The 19,207-nt window shown below is 49.7% G+C and overlaps 1 protein-coding gene across 7 annotated transcripts in view; it reads left to right on the plus strand.

The window, feature by feature from the left end:
• DLGAP3 (DLG associated protein 3) overlaps positions 1 to 17,819 on the plus strand; it is a 63,958-nt gene extending 46,139 nt beyond the window's left edge. For all 7 annotated transcript variants that reach the window (XM_073902945.1, XM_025856672.2, XM_025856673.2 and 4 more), the window contains 4 exons: positions 14,348 to 14,832; positions 15,790 to 15,881; positions 16,119 to 16,262; positions 16,953 to 17,819. In XM_073902945.1, coding sequence (XP_073759046.1) covers positions 14,348 to 14,832; positions 15,790 to 15,881; positions 16,119 to 16,262; positions 16,953 to 17,171 — 940 coding nt within the window. In that variant the 3' untranslated portion in view covers positions 17,172 to 17,819. The remainder of the gene's footprint in view (positions 1 to 14,347; positions 14,833 to 15,789; positions 15,882 to 16,118; positions 16,263 to 16,952) is intronic.
• The last annotated feature ends 1,388 nt before the right edge of the window (positions 17,820 to 19,207 follow it).

The following is a 19,207-nucleotide window of genomic DNA, read 5'->3' on the forward strand; positions in this document are numbered from 1 at the left end:
TCTCAAATAAATAAAATCTTTAAAAAAAAAAAAAAAGAGTCTCTTACGGTTTCTCTCCCTCTCTGATTTAGTCTTTTATTTTTTCAAATGAGGAACTTTCTTTCTTTCTTTCTTTCTTTCTTTCTTTCTTTCTTTCTTTCTTTCTTTCCTTCCTTCTTTCTTTCTGTCTCTCTCTCAGAGAGAGAGAGAGAGAGAGAGCATGTGCACGAGCAGGGGGAGGGGCAGAGGGAGAGGGAGAGACAGGATCTGAAGCAGGCTCTGAGCTGGGTGTGACAAGGGTTTCGATCTCACAACCCAAGATCATGACCTGAGCCAAAATCAAGAGTTAAATGCTTAATTACCTGAGCCACACAGGTGCCCCTAGGATGATATTTCTTTTAAATCCAGATTCTTTTAATTTCCTTTTCTTGGAATAATGCATTGAATGGAACTTCTAGTTCACTCGAGTGGAGCAGTCTTGTCCTATTCCTGACACTAGTGGGTATCTTCTCAAATCCTACTCATAAGTAAAATGATGTTTGGTACGGATTTTGATGGTTACTATTTATCAGGGTAAGGAAATTCCCTTCTATTCCTAGTTGGCCAAGAGGTTTTACTTTTATTTCTTTTTAAACAGAAAATGAGAGTGGAGTTTTATTGAATGCTTTTCCAGAATCCACTTAGATGATCATAGAGTTTCTCCTTTCATCTGTAATGTGAATTATATTAATAGATTTTCCATGTTGATCCATTATTTCATTCCTGGCACGAACCCTGCTTGATGCTATTATCGGTTTGGGTGAAGTTCAGCTGTAACAGGACCTTGGTAGTCTCTTCAGTGCATTTGTCTCTCACTTAGAGAAAGAAGAAGTGTGGTGGGGCGCCTGGGTGGCTCAGTCGTTGAGCATCTGCCTTCGGCTCGGGTCATGATCCCAGGGTCCTGGGATCAAGCCCTGCATCGGGCTCCCTGCTCCGTGGGAAGCCTGTTTCTCCCTCTCCCACTCCCCCTGCTTGTGTTCCCTCTCTCGCTGTGTCTCTGTCAAATAAATAAATAAAAAAAAATAAAATCTTTAAAAAAAAAAGAAGAGGAAGTGTGGTTGGCGAAGTGCAGTGTTGGGATCCGGGCTTTTTCTATCTTGCTGCTCTTTCACTCTGTGTATCACCTCTGTCCCAGGAGCTGAAGCTCAAGCTCCTGCCATCCTGTCTGCGTTCTGAGAAGTACCAAGGAGAAAGAAAGGAGGGATGCAGTTCTGCCTCTTAAAAAAAGATTTCCTGAAAGCTACACCCGACAGCCTCACCTACAGCGCATTGGCTGAAACCACATCATGTGGTGGCATCTAGCTGCAAGGGAGGCTGTGGCATGTAGTCTTAGTTGGGAAGCAGGGCTCAATGAACAGGGCACATAGCTGCAGATCAGGGTGCTTATGGTTAAAGACAAAAAGAAGAAGGGGCATATGGAACTCTAGCAGTTTTAGTCACAGTCTTGCTGTGTTATTTTCGTATATATTACTGGATTTTTTGAATAGCCATTACTTTAAGATTTTTATAATCTGTTCATAAGTGATATTAGCTAGCAATTTTGCTTTATTGTGGTTATTCAGTTCAGGTATTTAGGTGATGCTGGACTCCTGAAATGAGTTTGGTAGCATTTCTTTGTGTTTCTGTTCTTGGAACCATTTGTGTAAAGGAGGAATTATCTATTCCTTAAAGGTTGGGTAAAGGTTGCCTATAAAACTATCTAGGCCTGATGCCTTTTGGGGATAGGAGAAAGTTTTGAAATTACAGCTTCAGTTTCTTTCATGGTTATTGACCTGTTCTGGTTTTCCTTTTCTTTTTGAGTCAATTTTGATGATTTATAGTTTTCTAAAAAATGGACCATTTTACAAAAATTGACAGTTTCCAAAAATTTTTGGCACAAATATTCTTTAAGTGTTATAGTGTTATAATTTTATAAGTTTTTATTGTATCTGTAGCTTATGTCCCCTCTTTTCATTCCTAATACCATATATGTATGTCTTACCTCTATTTCTTGATCAGTCTTGTCTGAGGCTTGACTATTTTATCATTTTAATATATTCTTATTTATTTATGAAAAATTATTTTATTTTATTTTTTTAGAGAGAGAGAGAGGGAGAGAGCACGTGTGCAAGCGGGTGGGGTGGGGCAGAGGGAGAGGCAGAGAGAGAATCTTTTTTTTTTTAATAGTTTTTTTTAAGATTTTATTTATTTATTTGACACACAGAGAGAGAGCGAGAGCGAGAGAGAGCACAAGCAGGGGGAGCGGCAGGCAGAGGGGAGAAGCAGGCTTCCTACATGAGCAGGGAGCCCGATGTGGGGCTCGATCCCAGGACTCTGGAATCATGACCTGAGCTGAAGGCAGTGGTTCAACCAACTGAGCCACCCAGGCGCCCCCAGAGAGAGAATCTTAAGCAGGCTCCTTGCCTAGCCTAGCCGCCAGTTGTGGGGCTCCATCTCACAACCCTGAGCTCGTGACCTGAGCTGAAATCAAGAGTCAGACGGTTAACTTACTGAGCCAACCAGGTGCCCATTTAATACATTCATACACAAATATGTGTATATTTACATGTACATATATATATATTTAAATATTTATTTACTTATTTTAGAGAGAGAGAGAGAGATCGAGAGTGTTAGTGGGGTGAGGGGCAGAGATGGAGAGGGAGAGAATCTCAAGCTGACTCTCCACTGAGTGGGGAGCCCCATACAGGGGCTTGATCTCATGACCTGGAGATCATGACCCCAGCCGAAATCAAGAGTCCAGTGCTTAACTGACTGAGCCACTGAGGCTCCCCTTAATATATTTTTTTAAAGTTATATTTTATCAGTCTTTAAAAAAACTCACCTTTGGATTTGGTTAGCACCTTTATTGTTTCTCTCTCTTTTATCTTCATTTTCTTTCTTCTACCATCTCTGTCCTTTTTTTTACAGCCTCTTAAACACTATTTCTTATTTTTCTAACATGTGTTTTTAAGGCTATAAATTCCCTTTTAACTATACTGCTATAGCTGATAAGTTTTGAGATGCAGTATTTCCATTGTTCAGTTCTAAATAGCTTGTAGCTTTTATCATAATTTCCTTTTTTTACCAATGAATTATTTTGAAGATTTTTTTTTTTTTTAGTTTCCAAATTTTGGTGGGGTGGAGGGTTGGGGAACCACCTTTTCACTACTGATTTCTAAATTTGCTGCATGCATTCTGTATGATATTTTTATTCCTTAGAATTTGTTGAGACTTCCTCTGTTTTATATATACATTTCTTATATAGATGGTCAGACTTGTACATTATATTTTTCAAATGTTTGTTTTTTCTTTTTGATGTTTGATCTACCAGTTCTGAGAGAGTTGTATTAAAAGTATCTCACCATGGGGTGCCTGGGTGGCTCAGTTGGTTGAGCATCTGACTCTTGATTTTGGCTCAGGTCATGATCTCATGGTCGTGGAGCCCCATAATGGGCTCTGTGCTGGGCATGGTGGGGCCTGCTTAAGATTCTCTCTCTCCCACGAACCATGAGAGATGATGGACTCTGAAAAACAAACTGAGGGTTCTAGAGGGGAGGAGGGTAGGGGGATGGGTTAGCCTGGTGATGGGTATTAAAGAGGGCACATTCTGCGTGGAGCACTGGGTGTTATGCACAAACAATGAATCATGGAACACTACATCAAAAACTAATGATGTAATATATGGTGATTAACATAACAATAAAAAATTAAAAAAAAAGATTCTCTCTCTCCCTTTCTGCCCCTCCCCCACAACGCTCTTATTCTCTCTTAAAAAAAAAAAAAAGTCTCACCATGATTGTGGATATGTCATTTCCTTTGGTAATTTTATTAATTTTTCTTTAGTTTGAGAGTACTCTTCGTAAGTATTCAGGTTTATGATTGTTATATCTTCTTTGTGGGTTGGTTCTTTTATCGTAAATAGGCTCCCTTTCGTCCTTACTATGGGTTTTTGCCTCCAAGTCTATTTTGCTTGATTTTACTATTATGGCTGCTTTCTTTTGGTTAAGTTGCCAAAATATCTTTTTCCATTCTTTGGTTTTCATCCTCCCTGTACCCTCGTGTTGTAGACCTGTTGCTTGTAAGCCATATGGAGCTAAAGTTTAGTAGACATATTTAATCTATTTATATATATCTTCATTACTGATTTATTTGGACTTATTTTTATTATCTCTTTAAATATTTTCCATTTGATATGCTCTTTCTTCCTTTTTTTTTTTTCTTCTTCAAGTAATCTCTGTGCCCAACACGGGGCTTCAGCTCACAACCCTGAGATCGAGAATCAGGTGTTCCACCGACTGAGCCAGCCAAATGCCCTTGTCAGGCTTCTCCTTTGTTTTCCTCCGCCCCTACTTTTCTGCATTCTATTGAACTGATCACATTTACTTTATTTCTCTTTGTCCTTCTCCTGGTTTGGAAGTTTACATTTTAGTTGTGATTGTCCTCAGATTTTCAGCAAATATGCTTAATTTAATATTTTTCTATTTTTTTTTAAGATTTTATTTATTTATTTGAGAGAGAGAGAATGAGAGATAGAGAGCACGAGAGGGAAGAGGGTCAGAGGGAGAAGCAGACTCCCCGCCGAGCAGGGAGCCCGATGTGGGACTCGATCCCGGGACTCCAGGATCATGACCCGAGCCGAAGGCAGTCGCTTAACCAACTGAGCCACCCAGGCGCCCCAATTTAATATTTTTCTAATAAAGTCTAAAATTAGTGAGTATTTCTGCCCTGCATAGGCAAACACCAAGAACCTTGGAACCCTTTAATTTCCTTCTTAACTCCCTCCTTCCATCTCCCATGTTGTATTTGTCTAGTAATTTGATTATACCTCTTTAAAAAAACTTCACTAAATCAGTTGTTTTGGTATCTTTCATGGTTTAATAGTTTAGATTTACAAACATGTTTTAACAATTTATGTGTTCACAATTACTTGTCGCTGCCCACTCCTTCCTCATGGGCTCTCGCGTTTTTTATGCTAAAGTACTGCTTGAGCCTGGGGCCGGTTTTAGAGTGCCTGTCTCAGCTTGAGGTTGCTGTATTTCAGTGGTGGTACTCATTGGAGCTCACACCCACACACAGAGCAGCCTTAATGTTCTTATTCTCCGCATCCTGTTTCCTGGCCACATTCCTGGAGCATGATCTGAGTTTTCCAGTCCACGTTTGTGAGTGAAATTGACCCTTCTTGGCTGCTGGCTTTATGCACAGGATCTCCTTCCAGCTCCCCGGGATGCATGGGTTTGGGGTTTCTCCTCTCATCCTCCCTGGGTACTACCATCTAGCCTCTAGCATATGTCTGGCCCAATATTCCTGTGGCTCACTTGGCTTAGATTCCCTCTCACTTCTTAGGTTTTGATTTTCCTTTTTGTCTCTAGTACCTGAAGATATCTCTCTTCCTATTTTCAAGCGTGGCACGATAGCAGAAACACCTTTTGACTTTATTTTACCGGCATTTCTGTGTGTTTGGGGGTGTGTGTGAGTGGGAGCTTCTTACGTTAGTTCAGTCTACTATATTGATCAGTTGTCTGGACCAGGCTGATAGCAGCAGATACAGAGAGAAGTGGACCAATTTGAGAAGCATTTTGGAGTGAAGTCACAGAAGGGCGGGGATAGGCACAGAGTGAGGTCTTCCTTGCTCTTGTGTAGGTATTTGTGAGGTCTTGGTGGGGTGAGCTGGGGAGGGGGAGATGGTGTTGGATAAATGTCTGAAGAACTGACTTGCCTGGGACAGGTGATCACACTGGGAACCCAAGGGGGTGACAGGTGGGGAGAGGAGAAATCTGGCGCGTGTCTCTGGCCAGGCTCCCTCGCCTGTCTGCTGCAGGCATCCTTCGTTATACACCTGCACTGTCCTTTCTGTCCCTTATGTCTCTGGCACTTTAAGTCTGACTTACCACACACCATGCCCCAAATGCTACATAAAAACGAGCCATGACTACCAGCCGCCTCTCTAGGCAAACGTCCAGGAGCTCCCCACCTGCTGCCGCTCCATTTTCTTGGACTCTCTTGTCCTTACTCCTGTCTCACTGGTCCCAGGATCTGTTGTCTCTCTCTGCACATTCGTTTTAGAAATTGCCAGGGAGGAAAGGTCTCTCCTTTTCTGCCTTTCAGTGTGTTCCCTGCCAACCTGTTGGGTGAAGAATTCAGATTTATTGCTCCTTATACCTGTTGTCAGTGGGTTTTTTTCCAGTTGCCCACCATCAGAGACTTGGCTTGGAAATACACAGGGATGGTTGTTGGTGCTTCTTTACTTCCATCTCCACTGTACCCCCACCCAAGATTCATTTGCCCACAGATATTGATTGGATCCCTCTTATTTGTCAAGTACTTTGCTGGGCACCGGGGATACACAGGTAGGTGGAACCAGACAGCCCTTGCCCTGTGAGGCATACTGCCATGTTAATCTGAGAAGCGCATAAATGACAGGCAAGTATAGCTGTGGTGGTGCCACAAAGGAGAGGTTTGTGCACAGTGAGAGTGTGCCACAGGGGGCTCTGACCTTGTCAGAGTGGTTTGGTGTGACTTCCCTGAGGAAGTGACATTTAGGCAGAGATCTCAATGAACAATTAACACAATTTTACAAGATGAACAAGAATTAACTAGGTGGAAGTGGGAGATAAGAGTGTTCTAGGCAGAAGGAACAGCATGTGCAAAGGCCCTGTGGTGGGAAGGAGCATACTTAAGGATCAGTTACCAGCACTGTCACAGGGCATCCTATAGCACCTATCTATGCAGACCCAGCATACTCTGGGCCAGGATAAAAGAATGCATCAGATGTCCTTGCTAAATATTAGAAGAGTGTTCCTGGGGCCCTTTAAGAACATAGAAACCAGGTGATTTTTGCCTCAAATGCTCTCTAACTATGGGGATCCCCTTGTATCTTTTACCTCTAGGTCCTTCCTACTAAGACCTTACCTTAAATTCGAGATTTAGCCAAAACAAACAAAATAAATGAACAAAGTACAACAGAATGCTCAGTTAAATTTGGTTATCAGATAAACCATGAAAAATTTTTAGTATAAGTAGTTTGCAAATATTGCATGAGATATGCTAAAAAAATTGTTATTTATCTGAAATTCAAATTCAAGAGGGAGTCCTGTATTTTATCTAACAACCCTACTTATAACCAATTGAGCCCAAACAGGGCCAGCTGGAGAACTCTATGTAGGAAGGTCGCCCCCTCCCTACCACCCCTTCCTTAGCATCATGGTAATTTCTGGCTTTGGGACCCTGGCATATACTGAAAGAATAGAGCCCCCTGAGGCCTGGGAAAGAAGCTTCCATCCTCACGAATTTTTTTGTTTGTTTGTTTATTTGTCAGAGAGAGAGAGAGAGAGAGAGCACAAGCGGGGTGGGGCGGCAGGGAGAGGGAGAAGCAAGCTCCCTGCTGAGCAATGATGCAAGTCCCGATGCGGGACTCGATCCCAGGACTCTGGGATCATGACCTGAGCCGCAGGCAGACGCTTAACCGACTGAACCTCCCAGGTGCTCCTTCATGAATTTGTACTCCCAGAGCAGTCATGCGAAAGCAATGCACTGCGGATTGACCACAAGCCCTGGGTGTGGACACTGCTTGCATTCCTCAGTCTTCTACTGAAGGACGGTTCCCGACTGACCTATGGCTCTTTCTAAATCTCCCACCCTGGCCCTACCTCGGCATCACTGTCACAGCCCCCAGGCTGGGGTGGTAGACTCAGGGCCCCCAAATGATTATATGTTTAAGCCCTTAGATGCTTTCTCAGAGAGGGAGCTAGTACCATGCCTGTGTCTTGCTGAAATGCTACTGCCCTTTGCCCCTCCCTGCCCAGTGCCCCCTCCCAGCCCTGCCAGCCTGCTGCCAAATACTCCTCATAAAGCCTCTTGACAACTCCTGGATGTGGAGCCTTCCTTGGACACTGTGTCTCTTGGGATAAACCAGCTTCTTCCTAGAGCCCTTTGTGTTATCCCTTAGAGAATCACAGTAGAAATGTCACCCTGAAATAACCATGTAACAACTTCCAGAATCATCAGGAATGTGATCATTGTCACCCCAAAGAGCTCGAGGGGGGAGGCCTCCTCAACCTTGTTAAAAAGCTTGGGGAGAAAATATTTTGACAGGCATTGTTATGAATGAGTGATGATTCACAACTGAGGCCGGTCTCTATCCTGTGTTTACAGCTGTTGTGAAGACCACAGCAAATACTGCCAAATCCAGAACTAAATAGGGACATAAGCTCTGGACTTCACTACCCTGAAAATTCATCTGTTATCGTTAGGATTAGGTTTGGCTGTGAGTTCCAGAAAAACCCCCAAGATGACAGTTTATTTCTCTCTTGCTTAGAAGTCCAGAGATTCAGTTGAGAGCTGGTAGGTGCTATGCAGTGTCAGGACCCAGGCTCCTTCTATCTTATTGCTTCTCCATCCTTAGCGCTTGGCTTCCATCTCGTATTCCCACATGGCTGCTAGAGTCCAGCCATTGTGTCTGCATTCTGGTCAGCAGGGAGGAGGAAGGAACAAAAAATGGCACGTTTTCCTTTTAAGAACATTTCCTGGAAGTTGCACATACGCTTTTGTTTTTATCCTGTGAGCTAGAACCCATATGGCTCTACCAGAGAAACTGGTAAAAGAGTTGTTACTCGAAGTGGCCATGTGTCCAGCTTCAAATTGTGGGATTCTATTACTGAGGAAGAAAGGGAGAATGGAAATTGGGGGATGAATAGTGCCATCCTTCCTTCCAACCAACCAATCCACCAACCAACCCACCAACAGACCCACCCACCAACCAACCCACCAACCACTCAGCCTGCATTTATGTGAGGAATGGCTCTATTTATAAGGGAGACAAATGCAAATTACTAACTATAATACAATGTGCTTTGGAGTACAAAAGAGGTTTTATTCTGAATGCTGTTTGAGAACAGATGGAAGTGATCAGCAGCAATCACAATGATTAATAACTACAATGCCCTCACTGGGTTCTCAGTGCTACATTCCCATTATTGTATTTGTCCAGCTTCCTTTCTTTTCAGTGAGAGCTACAAACCTCCCTGCCTCTCCATATAATAGCTAACATTTACAATTGGTAGGCCAGGTGCTGGTCTAAATTCTTTACATATGTTATCTCATGAGAATTCTGTGATCATTTTCACTGGTAGACAAGGAAACTGAGGCACAGGCCATAGAGCTGAGTTTTGACTCCAGGCAGTCTGGCTCCAGGGTGCATGTGCTAACCCTTTGCTGGGCTGCTTCCCCTAAAGCTGCTCATTCTCATTTCTTCCCTGACCCCCCAAATTTCCAGAAGACCACCTCCCTATTCACTTCCCTGTAATGATTGTGGTCATGTGGTGGGAACTGTCTCCACTTCTGGACCAACCCCCAACTTCCTTGCCTCCCTTCCCTCGCCTCTGCCACCAGTCCTGCCCGAGGTTGAGGCATATCTCCGCAATTACAGCCACCCCTCTCCCTCCGCCCTGGGGAGGCAGTGCAGTGGACTGGAGTGGTGTAAGCACTGGCCTCCACAGCCAGGCTGGGTTAAAGTGATAACTGTCTGATCGTAAGAGTCCACCTTTCTTCTTTAAACCTCAGTTTTCTCATCTGTAAATAGGGATGATACTAACACTCTTAACGGAGGACCGATTCTGAGGATTGAGCATGTTTCTGTGCAAAATACTTAGTCTAGCGCATACTAAGTGCTCAAAGGATCTTATTCTTTATTTATACTCCTTATGTTTGGTCCTTGGACTACCGCCTCTTTCCTCTCAATCTTTAATCGATTTCTCTTTACAGGTTGTGTTAGTTTCCTATTGCTGCTGTAATAAATGATCACAAATTTAGCAGCATCATATAATGCACTATTATTGTCTTACATTTCTAGGGGTCGGAAGTCTGAACTGTGTTTCACTGGGTTAAAATCAAGGCGTTGGCAGGACTGATGCCTTCTGGAGCTCTGGGAAGAATCTGTTTTGTCCCTTTTTCCTGTTTATAGAGGTTATCCACAGTCCTTGGCTCGTAGGCCCCTGCTGTCTTCAGAGCCCCAGTGGCAGGTCGAGTCCCCACATCACATCATTCCGGCCTTGATCCTGTCGTCCCATCTCTGATTCTGGCTTCCCTCTCTCCCTCTGTCGCTTACAAGGACCTTGGTGATTAAATTGGACACACCTGGATAATCCAGACTCTTCTCGTTTTCTCAGCATCTTTAACATAATCCTATCAGCAAAGTCCCTTTTGCCATGGATGGTAACCTATTCAGAGCTTCTAGGAACTAGGACGTGGACCTCTTCGATCATTATTCTGCATACCCTGCAGTTTCTCTCCTCTCGAGATATGGCATGGGAGAACCATCCTAAATAAAACATCCCTCTCTTCCTCTTCCTAACCCAGCTTTATTGAGATATAATTGACAAATAACCAAAATATCCCTCCCTTAAAGGTACACTGTCTTTTCTTTTCCTCCTTTCTCAACCAAGCTCTTTGAAAGAATTGTCTTGCCTAGTTTTCTAGACCTCCTGCCAACCTCCTGCCGTCTGTGTCAGCCCCCATACTCCACTAAACTGACTCTTGCCCTGGTCCCCAGTGGCTTCTATTTTGCCAAATGAGTGGACACCTTTAATTCTCGACTGGCTGCATTTTCCATGTTGATTACTCATTCCTTCTTGAGACCCTTCTGTCTCCGCTCTGCCTTTAGGTGACTTTGCTCTGGTTTCCTTCCTCTTCCTCTCTGGCTTAGATGCCTCTGGGGCTACATTGTCTCCACCCGCCTCTGAAATGTCCCTGTTCCCCAGGGCTTTGCATCTTTGTTTCATTGCCCTTTTCTTGGGTGATCACATCCCACGCTGCTGGTTTTATTATCTATTTTGATTTTTCAAAAAGATTTTATTTTTAAGTCCTCTCTATACCCAACATGGGGCTCGAACCCAGGACCCCAAGATCAAGAGCCGCACACTCCACTGACTGAGCCAGCCAGGTGTTGCTCACTGCTGGTTTTATTATTTTATCTTATTTTAATTCTTCCAAATTTTTATTTAAATTCAAGTTAGTTAACATACAGTGTAGTTTGGGTTTCAGGAGAATTTTTTTTTAGATTTTTATTTGTTTGAGAGAGAGAGAGAGCACGTGAGCGGGGAGGGGCAGAGGGAGAGGGAGAAAGAATCTGAAGCCGACTCTGCACTGAGCACAGAGCCTGATGTGGGGCTCGATCCCACAGCCCTGAGATCATGACCTGAGCCGAAACCAAGAGTCAGACACTTAACTGACTAAGCCACCCAGGTGCCCTCAGGAGTAGAATTTAGTGATTCATCTTTTACATACAACACCTAGTGCTCATTACATCAAGTGCCCTCTGTAATGCCCATCACCCATTGAGCCCATGTCCCCATCTACCTCCCTTCCAGCAACCCTCAGTTTGTTCTCTCTAGTTAAGAGTCTCTTATGGTTTGCCTCACACTGCTGGTTTGTTTTTTTTTTTAAGATTTTATTTATTTATTTGACAGAGAGAGACACAGCGAGAGAGGGAACACAAGCAGGGGGAGTGGGAGAGGGAGAAGCAGGCTTCCCACAGAGCAGGGAGCCTGATGCCGGGCTCGATCCCAGGATCCTGGGATCATGAGCTGAGCCGAAGGCAGCCGCTTAACGACTGAGCCACCCAGGCGCCCCAACACTGTTGGTTTTAAATACCACTTGCATAAGGTTGACCGACTCCTGCTGGAACTGTGCCAGTCTCTGGCCCCCAGCTGGGAACGTTGGTGGAGACTGTGCTTCTAGTCATCCCATGAGCTCCTCAACTTTTTTAGTCTTCCTTGAGGCAGGCATGGTGAAGAGACCTCATTGAATTTGTGACTTGAGAACCATGAAGCCTGAGGCACTTACCCATGCTTCTGTTCCAGACCACGTGGCCTGTTTCCACCCAGACTGGATGTGATCTTCTCAGGACCCCTCAGAGGCTAGGTGAAAGGCAGCATGCGCAGTGGTGCTGAAGGACAGATCCATGTTTTGTGAGGGGACCGGGGAAGCAGACAGGGAAGGCAGCCTTCGATGATGTCTTTCCTGGGGCAAGCCCCACCTTTTCCTGTGTGGTTTGCAACTGCTGGAGCTCTGAAGGAGCCAAAGGTGAACTGGAGCTCAGAGGCGTGAAAATATTTGGGGTGGAGCCAACATACATCCAAACAGTTCAGTTAGACACACAATACTCTCACCTGAAACAGAGAACAATTTAACGGAACAGTGGGCTGCTTCCACAGGCAAGAAGGCTGCTGAGGGAGGTACAGTGCTGGGGATGGTCTTGGGGGCAGTCAGGAGGCTCACAGAGGAAGAGATGACTGGAGGCGGGAATGGACAGGGAGGGAGGAGGAGGAAGGCCATTTTAGGAAGGGGACTAGCACATGCAAAGGCTTAGAGTCAGGGCCAGAATCGTCTACTTGGGGAACAAGAAGAATGCAGGGGGGATGAGGTTGGAGAGGAGGACTGCTTCCAGAGTCGAGGCTAGCATTGGGTGAATGCCAGCAGAGAAAACTTGAACTTTTTCTGGTTGGCGGTGGGGAGCTGTGGAAGAGTTTTGGGCAGGGGAATGAGTGGGCAGAGGTCAGCTTTAGGAAGACTGCTCCAGATCTGAGTGGATTGGTGAGGGAATGTTGGGCCCCTGATCTGAAAATATGCAAGGTATAATTTTTGAGAGAGGAAGTACCTTGGTGATTATTGGTCCATTCCTGTCATTTTATATCATATATATGTGTGCTTGTGTATTTATATATAATCATATGTATCATATTAATATATTTTACACACACACACACACACACACACACACACACACACTAGATGGAGGGTGAGTGACTTCCCAAAGGCACATGGCAACAAATCCAGCATTAGAACTCAGATCTGACTTCTCATCTAGTGCTTTTCTTTTGTGCTGAGTGGAGCTGGAGGTGTCTTGAAAGGAGGCTGATCTGATACCAAGGCAGAGGGTGGTACAATCCTGACCAGGGCAGGACAGGGCGGATGCCGGGGTGAAGGCCATGTGGGAGGCAATGCGGATATGTTTTCGCTTTCTCTCTCTCTCTCTGGGTGGGGGTGGGGACACAGGGCTTGTTGGAGACTGCACATGAGTGCATCTCTCTTTCCTGGGTCCTGCAGCATCCTTCTGGGCCTGGTTTCTATGGCAACAGGCTCCCAGCAGGCAGCCCGCCAGCTGGAGGGAAGCAGGCAGGCAAGGCAGGCAGGGAGAGAAGGCCTGGGCAGCAAGAGGAAGGCTGAAGTTGTGGGGGTTGGAGGAGACTCAGGGGAAGCTGGAGGGGTCCACCAAGAGCTGGCCCCCCAAGTCCCTCTCTCTTCAGACCATAATGGGGTGGAGGTGGCTTAGGACACATGGGTCTTTCTTTTATGGTCCTGAAATTTCCAGACGTCAAACTTTTTTTCACCTCTCCCCACCACCCCCACATCTCCTGACTCCCACTTCTTCAAGGATTGTCTGACCCCAGCTCCATGCACTTCGGGGGCCACAGACTTCTGCAGAGCAAAGAACTCTGAACTGCGGGGCGGGGGGTGGGGGTGGGGGGAGCGGTGACAAAGAACAAGGCCAATTGACTTTCTGTTTTGCAGAGGATTTGCATATTAACTCAAAGACCAGAAATTTCCAGGCCCTGTGTCATTCCTGCCAACAACTTAATTCAACTTCACTGGCGCTGGCTGACCATGTCTGGCCAGACTCTGGGCTGGGCTGTGGGGGTCCCTAGAGGAGAAGTCCTTTCAGCTGCAGGCTCCTCCCACCCTCTGGCCACTCCAAGGCAGTTCTTTCTGATGTTCTAGCCGCTGGTGTGGTGGAAAGTGCTTGGGCTGAGGAGCCAGCAGCCCTGGATCTAAATCCTGGCTAGCTACTTTGTAGCCCGGTGACCACCCACCTCTCTGGGCTTTAGTTTACTCATTTCTGAAGGGCTGAAGACAAACCCATGCAGTTGGTGTAAAGCAGCAAAGACACACTATTTGTTAAAATGCTGAAATACTTCAGTAGTCACTGGGAAAGAGCCACCACCCTGGCCCCTCTCTTGCCCTTCTGCTCTGCCCCACAGTCCAGCTTCTGCAGGCCATGCTCTGGAACTCTGGGTGTGTCCATTCTGATCCATACGGGCCAGCATCTTTTCTGCCCCCCTGGGGTACAGATTGTTAGATATTTTGAATATCGCCCCTGTCCAGACGCAATGCAACAGGAATTCTGTACCCACCTGCAGGGAGAGGTATATTTAAAGGTCGTGGGTTAATGTCCATCCCATTGTAGGTTTCTTTTCTCATTCCTTTTCCTTTTGGCCTGGGGTGGTGGGGGGGGTTTGTGAGGGTGGGGATGAGACTAGGCAGGAGCAGCGATGACGGCCACCTCTCTCGCCAGGCGGGCAAGGTTCAAGCGCTCCAACAGTGTGACGGCGGGTGTGCAGGCCGACCTGGAGCTGGAGGGCCTGGCCGGCCTGGCCACTGTGGCCACAGAAGACAAGGCCCTGCAGTTCGGACGCTCCTTCCAGAGGCATGCTTCTGAGCCCCAGCCCGGGCCCCGGGCTCCCACCTACTCAGTCTTCCGCACGGTCCACACGCAGGGCCAGTGGGCCTACCGCGAGGGCTACCCACTGCCGTATGAGCCGCCGGCCACCGACCGGTCGCCAGGCCCTGCCCCTGCCCCCACCCCCGGCCCCGGGTCTAGCCGCCGTGACTCCTGGATGGAGCGCGGCTCACGTAGCCTCCCCGACTCGGGCCGCACGTCCCCTTGCCCACGGGACGGCGAGTGGTTCATCAAGATGCTGAGGGCAGAGGTGGAGAAGCTGGAGCACTGGTGCCAGCAGATGGAGCGCGAGGCGGAGGACTATGAGCTGCCGGAGGAGAGTGAGTGCAGGACGCTGCGTGCGTGGAGGGGTCCCAGCTGGGGCTGGGCGGGGAGCAGTGGAACGCGAGCGCCCTCCGCTTGGGCTTGAGTATGCCTCCTCCTGGTTTGCTGCTTTGGCCTGGATATCTGTGGGGCCCCCTTGGCCGCAGGGTATGCTGGGAGCTCTTGGAAGGAAGTGGGGAGCAGCTTCAGAGGCCCGGGTGGGACTGGGCAAGTGACCAGGTGGAAGGGCCGGGCCTCTTAGGAGATGGGACCGGTCCAAGTCACCCAGTCCTTGGGGGCCAGGGGGACTCTGTTCCCATCTGGCTGGTGTGGGAGTCCAGGTCTGATCCAGGGGGTAGGACCACACTTCAAGGCAGAGGGCGAGCCAGTGCCAAGGTCAGATCACTGTCTGAGGCCTGGGTGAAGGAGATTCCACCCGAAGACATGGGCCTGGACTGAGGGAGGCCATGGCCCTTCCCTGCAAGTCCATCTGAGGGGAGACGTGGCCATACCTCAGAATCCCTCAGTTGATGGGATAGTGACTAGGAAGGCAAGAGTCATGCACATGAAATTTTCAGTAACCCTTGATGAGCCAAGGAGTCATATACTGATGAGTGGCAAAGTTCTGCCGATGGGTGGTCATTGAGCTAGTGCCTGGGTAAGCCTGAAGGGCCAGGCTGGGGCTGGTTTCCCTCTGTTCCATGACATCGGAGGAAAGAAGGACCCAGGAGGATAAGTGCTTAAGAAATGGAGATTGTCGAAGAAACACTGGTGTCCGAGGATACTGTCTTCTGGGTGCCGTGGGATAGGAGCTGCTTGTTAGGAACTTGAAGATTGGGATGAGGAGGGCCTGGAGGGGACAGACTGACAGAGAGTGCAGGATAAGGCAAGGTTGAGTCGTTCAGGGCAGACTTCCTGGAGGCTGGGAAAGGAGAGGCATCCGTCCCTCCCCTGAATCTCCTCCTGCTCCCCAGTCCTGGAGAAGATCCGCAGTGCCGTGGGCAGCACACAACTTCTCCTGTCCCAGAAGGTTCAGCAGTTCTTCCGGCTGTGTCAGCAAAGCATGGTGAGTGCCCATGGGCTGGAGCCCACCAAGGGTGTATATCCCTGGAGGTGAGACCAGGTGATTGTGCTCAAGACGGAGAGGCCTAGGCTCTTTCTTGTCTCCCTGCCTCCCACCCCCCAACCCCACTGTCCCGGGCTGAGCTTCCTGACGGGGAGGGTGGATGGGGCTTTCTCTGGTCTTGGCTGGGGAGCAGATCTTCCTGACTGGCCGCCTCTCCTCTGTCTCCCTCCACTGAAGGACCCCACTGCGTTCCCCGTGCCCACCTTCCAGGACCTGGCGGGTTTTTGGGACCTCCTGCAGCTCTCTATTGAGGATGTGACCCTCAAGTTCCTGGAGCTACAGCAACTCAAGGCCAACAGCTGGAAACTCCTGGAGCCTAAGGTAGGGGGAGAGTCCCTTCAAGCCAAGAAGCCGGACCCTGGAAAACGCCCTTCCCCACAGAGGGCCTGTGTGGGGAGAGGAGGGGAGCTGAGGGCATTCATGGGCAGCAAAGGCAGTCCTGGACAGGTGAGGGGGATCATCTTCTTCCAATACGACCACACTCTTGGTCACTGCCATCTGCTTGGCCCTGTGCCCATCACTGCCTGAGCTGCCAGAACCCTGAGGTGGCTGCAGCCCCCTCGGACCAGCTATAGTCTGAGGGAGCGGAACTAGAGCCTTCAGAAGAGGCGCTGCCCTTAGCTTGGAGCTAGGCACGGAGGGGATCTTGGAGGGCCTCACTAGACGTTGTCTGTGATGAGGCCCAGAGGCCTGGTAGCGAACCCCCATTGCCCTGCGTGAGTCGGGGCCGCGCATTCCTCCCGACTGGGGGGAAATCCCCCACTTCCCACCCACGACCCCGGAGGAGCGATCACTCGGATGCGAGTTGTCACGAACGGCGCCACCAGGGGGCGCCCGGATTCGTAATTTTTAACGAGACCTTGTCCCCGGCACACCTGGGGCTTCTGGCCGCCCTCCCGCGTGGGAGCCGCGCGGTGTTCGTCCCCTGGGGCGGCGGGGGCGCGAGTGGGGGACTGGCGGGCAGGGGGAGACCCTGCCCCCAGACTGAGTCGCCGCCCCCTCTCCCGGCAGGAGGAGAAGAAGGTCCCTCCGCCGATACCAAAGAAGCCCTCGCGGGGCCGGGGCGTGCCGGTGAAGGAGCGCTCCCTGGACTCGGTGGACCGGCAGCGGCAGGAAGCGCGCAAGCGGCTCCTGGCGGCTAAGCGCGCCGCCTCCTTCCGCCACAGCTCGGCCACCGAGAGCGCCGACAGCATCGAGATCTACATCCCCGAGGCCCAGACCAGGCTGTGACCGGCCCGGCCCGCCCAGCCCGGGCCCGGGCCCGCGGTTTTCTACCCGTACTGTACACCCAGCGTCGAGGTCACTGTGAACGCGGGCCGCCCCGTGCGCCCGCCCCGCCGGCACCGCACGCCCCGGCCCCTCCTGCCCGTCACACTCTCGTGGGTTTTTTACCTTCCTGACCCCACGCGAAGGAGCCCGGGCTGGGCTGGGGGCCGTGCCTCTCCGCCCTGCGCCCCCACCTGGACCCCCTTCTCTCCTGGTCCGACGCTTCGTCCTCACCACCTCCGCAGGGGCACCATCTCTGCCATTACTTCCCCCACCACGGGCCAGGCCGGGCCGGGTCCCCCATCTGGGCTCTGCGTCCCCCTCTCCCCCCCCACCCCGCGGGGCTGGGCTTCGTGGGGATCAAGCTTCGTGGCTTTTTATGAAGAATCCCGAACCCCACCTAGGAGCCTGCCCCACCCTCCCAGGGGCTCCACACTCAGCCCTCAGCCCACCGGGCCCAGGGACCGCAGTGGCTGGACCAACCCAGGACCAGGGCGCCTGGGCCTCTCCCCTTTCCCAGCTGATGGGGAGGGGAGATGGGGCTTCCCCTCACCACACCTGTGGCTGTTCCCACATCCCCTTGAGTATCCCAGGAAAAATAAAACGGCAGAACTGCACTCGAGCCGGCTGCTCTCTCCAGGAGCCACCTCTGCCCCGTGCATGGGAGCCGGGAGTGTGGGGGGGGGGGCGGGAAATGGGGGGGGGGGGGGGGGGGGGGGGGGGGGGGGAGGCCAGGAGCCACTCTCCGTTTGGGGGGAGTGTGGTAACCTGGGCCAGCTGGGGCAAAGAGGATTCGGCCCCCTGGTGGCCACAGAAGGACCTGAGCCCTCCTGGAGCGGCCCAGGGGCGGTGAGGAGGGCAGGGTGTTTTCCTCACCACTCCTAGTTCAGTCCGTTTTTGTCTTTCTGCCCCCCCAGTGCTCCCAGGCTTTCCTGCAACCGGGCAGGCCAGAGCCCAGTGCCTGGCCCGCCGGCCTGTGCTCAATAAACAGGGAGTGCTGTTATTCTTAGACGCGGATGGATACTGGTTTGCCTTCCCCTAAGGGTCCCGTGTTATCTCTGTTCCGCTCCTTCCTGATCAGCAGCAGAAACGCTGTTCAATTTAGTGTTGTCACCTTTTCTGATGCCTCCTCTGGGTGGGCACTTTGGTGGCGGCCCAGGAGGAGAATGGAACTTTCCTGGGAAGCTAAGTAGCAACGCCGCTGGTAGTGATGGCTAATGTTTATGGGATATTTGCTCTGGGTCAGGCGGTGGGGTGGAGGGGGAGTGCTTTACATGAATGTAGCTCATCCTTAGGCCAGGTGAGAAAGCTGAAGCTCAGGAGAGGTTCGGTGACCTGTCCGAAGTCCCAGGCGGGGCTAGGAGTGGTGGGCCCAGGTCTGTGTCATGCCAAACCGGGAGCTTTTAACTCTACAGCTTTCAGAGTCCAGAGAGGGTTTGATGGCAGCCCCCACCCGGTCTGGCAACCCCATCCATTGCTTGGGGTTGATGTGTCACCCTGAGGCAGGAAGAAGAGCCATCCAAGGCTTTGACTGCCCTTCTGGGCCACACTGGACTGGACAATTCTCATTCATTTATTCAGCAGCCATTTATCAAGAACCACTGTTGGCACTGGCCAGCACCTGGGAGATAGCCCTGAACGAGTGTAATTTCCACTCTTATGGTGCTAACGGTCTTATGGGAAAAACAGACAAGTAAACAAGCAGTTACAGAATAAGGGTGAGTGCTGGAAAGAGCCACTGGAGGAGGGCCAGTGCTGGGAAGAATGTTCCAAGCTCAGACAACAGCTATGCAAAGGCCAGGAGGAGAGGGAGCATCGGGAGTGCAGAGGCATGACCATGCTGGGCTTTTGGGTCAACTTGAGGTGGGTGGGCCTGCGTCCCCAGAGCCGTGGGGAGCCACGGAAGGGTTTTGAACAGGAGAGGGGCATGAACAGCTATTTTACAGGCCAGTGTGGGAGACTGCTTGAAAAGCAAGAGGTCGTACACGCACACTTATATG

The sequence above is a fragment of the Callorhinus ursinus genome, unplaced genomic scaffold, assembly GCF_003265705.2.
Source record: "Callorhinus ursinus isolate GAN/ISIS: 27379988/994484 unplaced genomic scaffold, GSC_fseal_2.0 scaffold18, whole genome shotgun sequence".
NCBI lineage: Eukaryota > Metazoa > Chordata > Mammalia > Carnivora > Otariidae > Callorhinus > Callorhinus ursinus.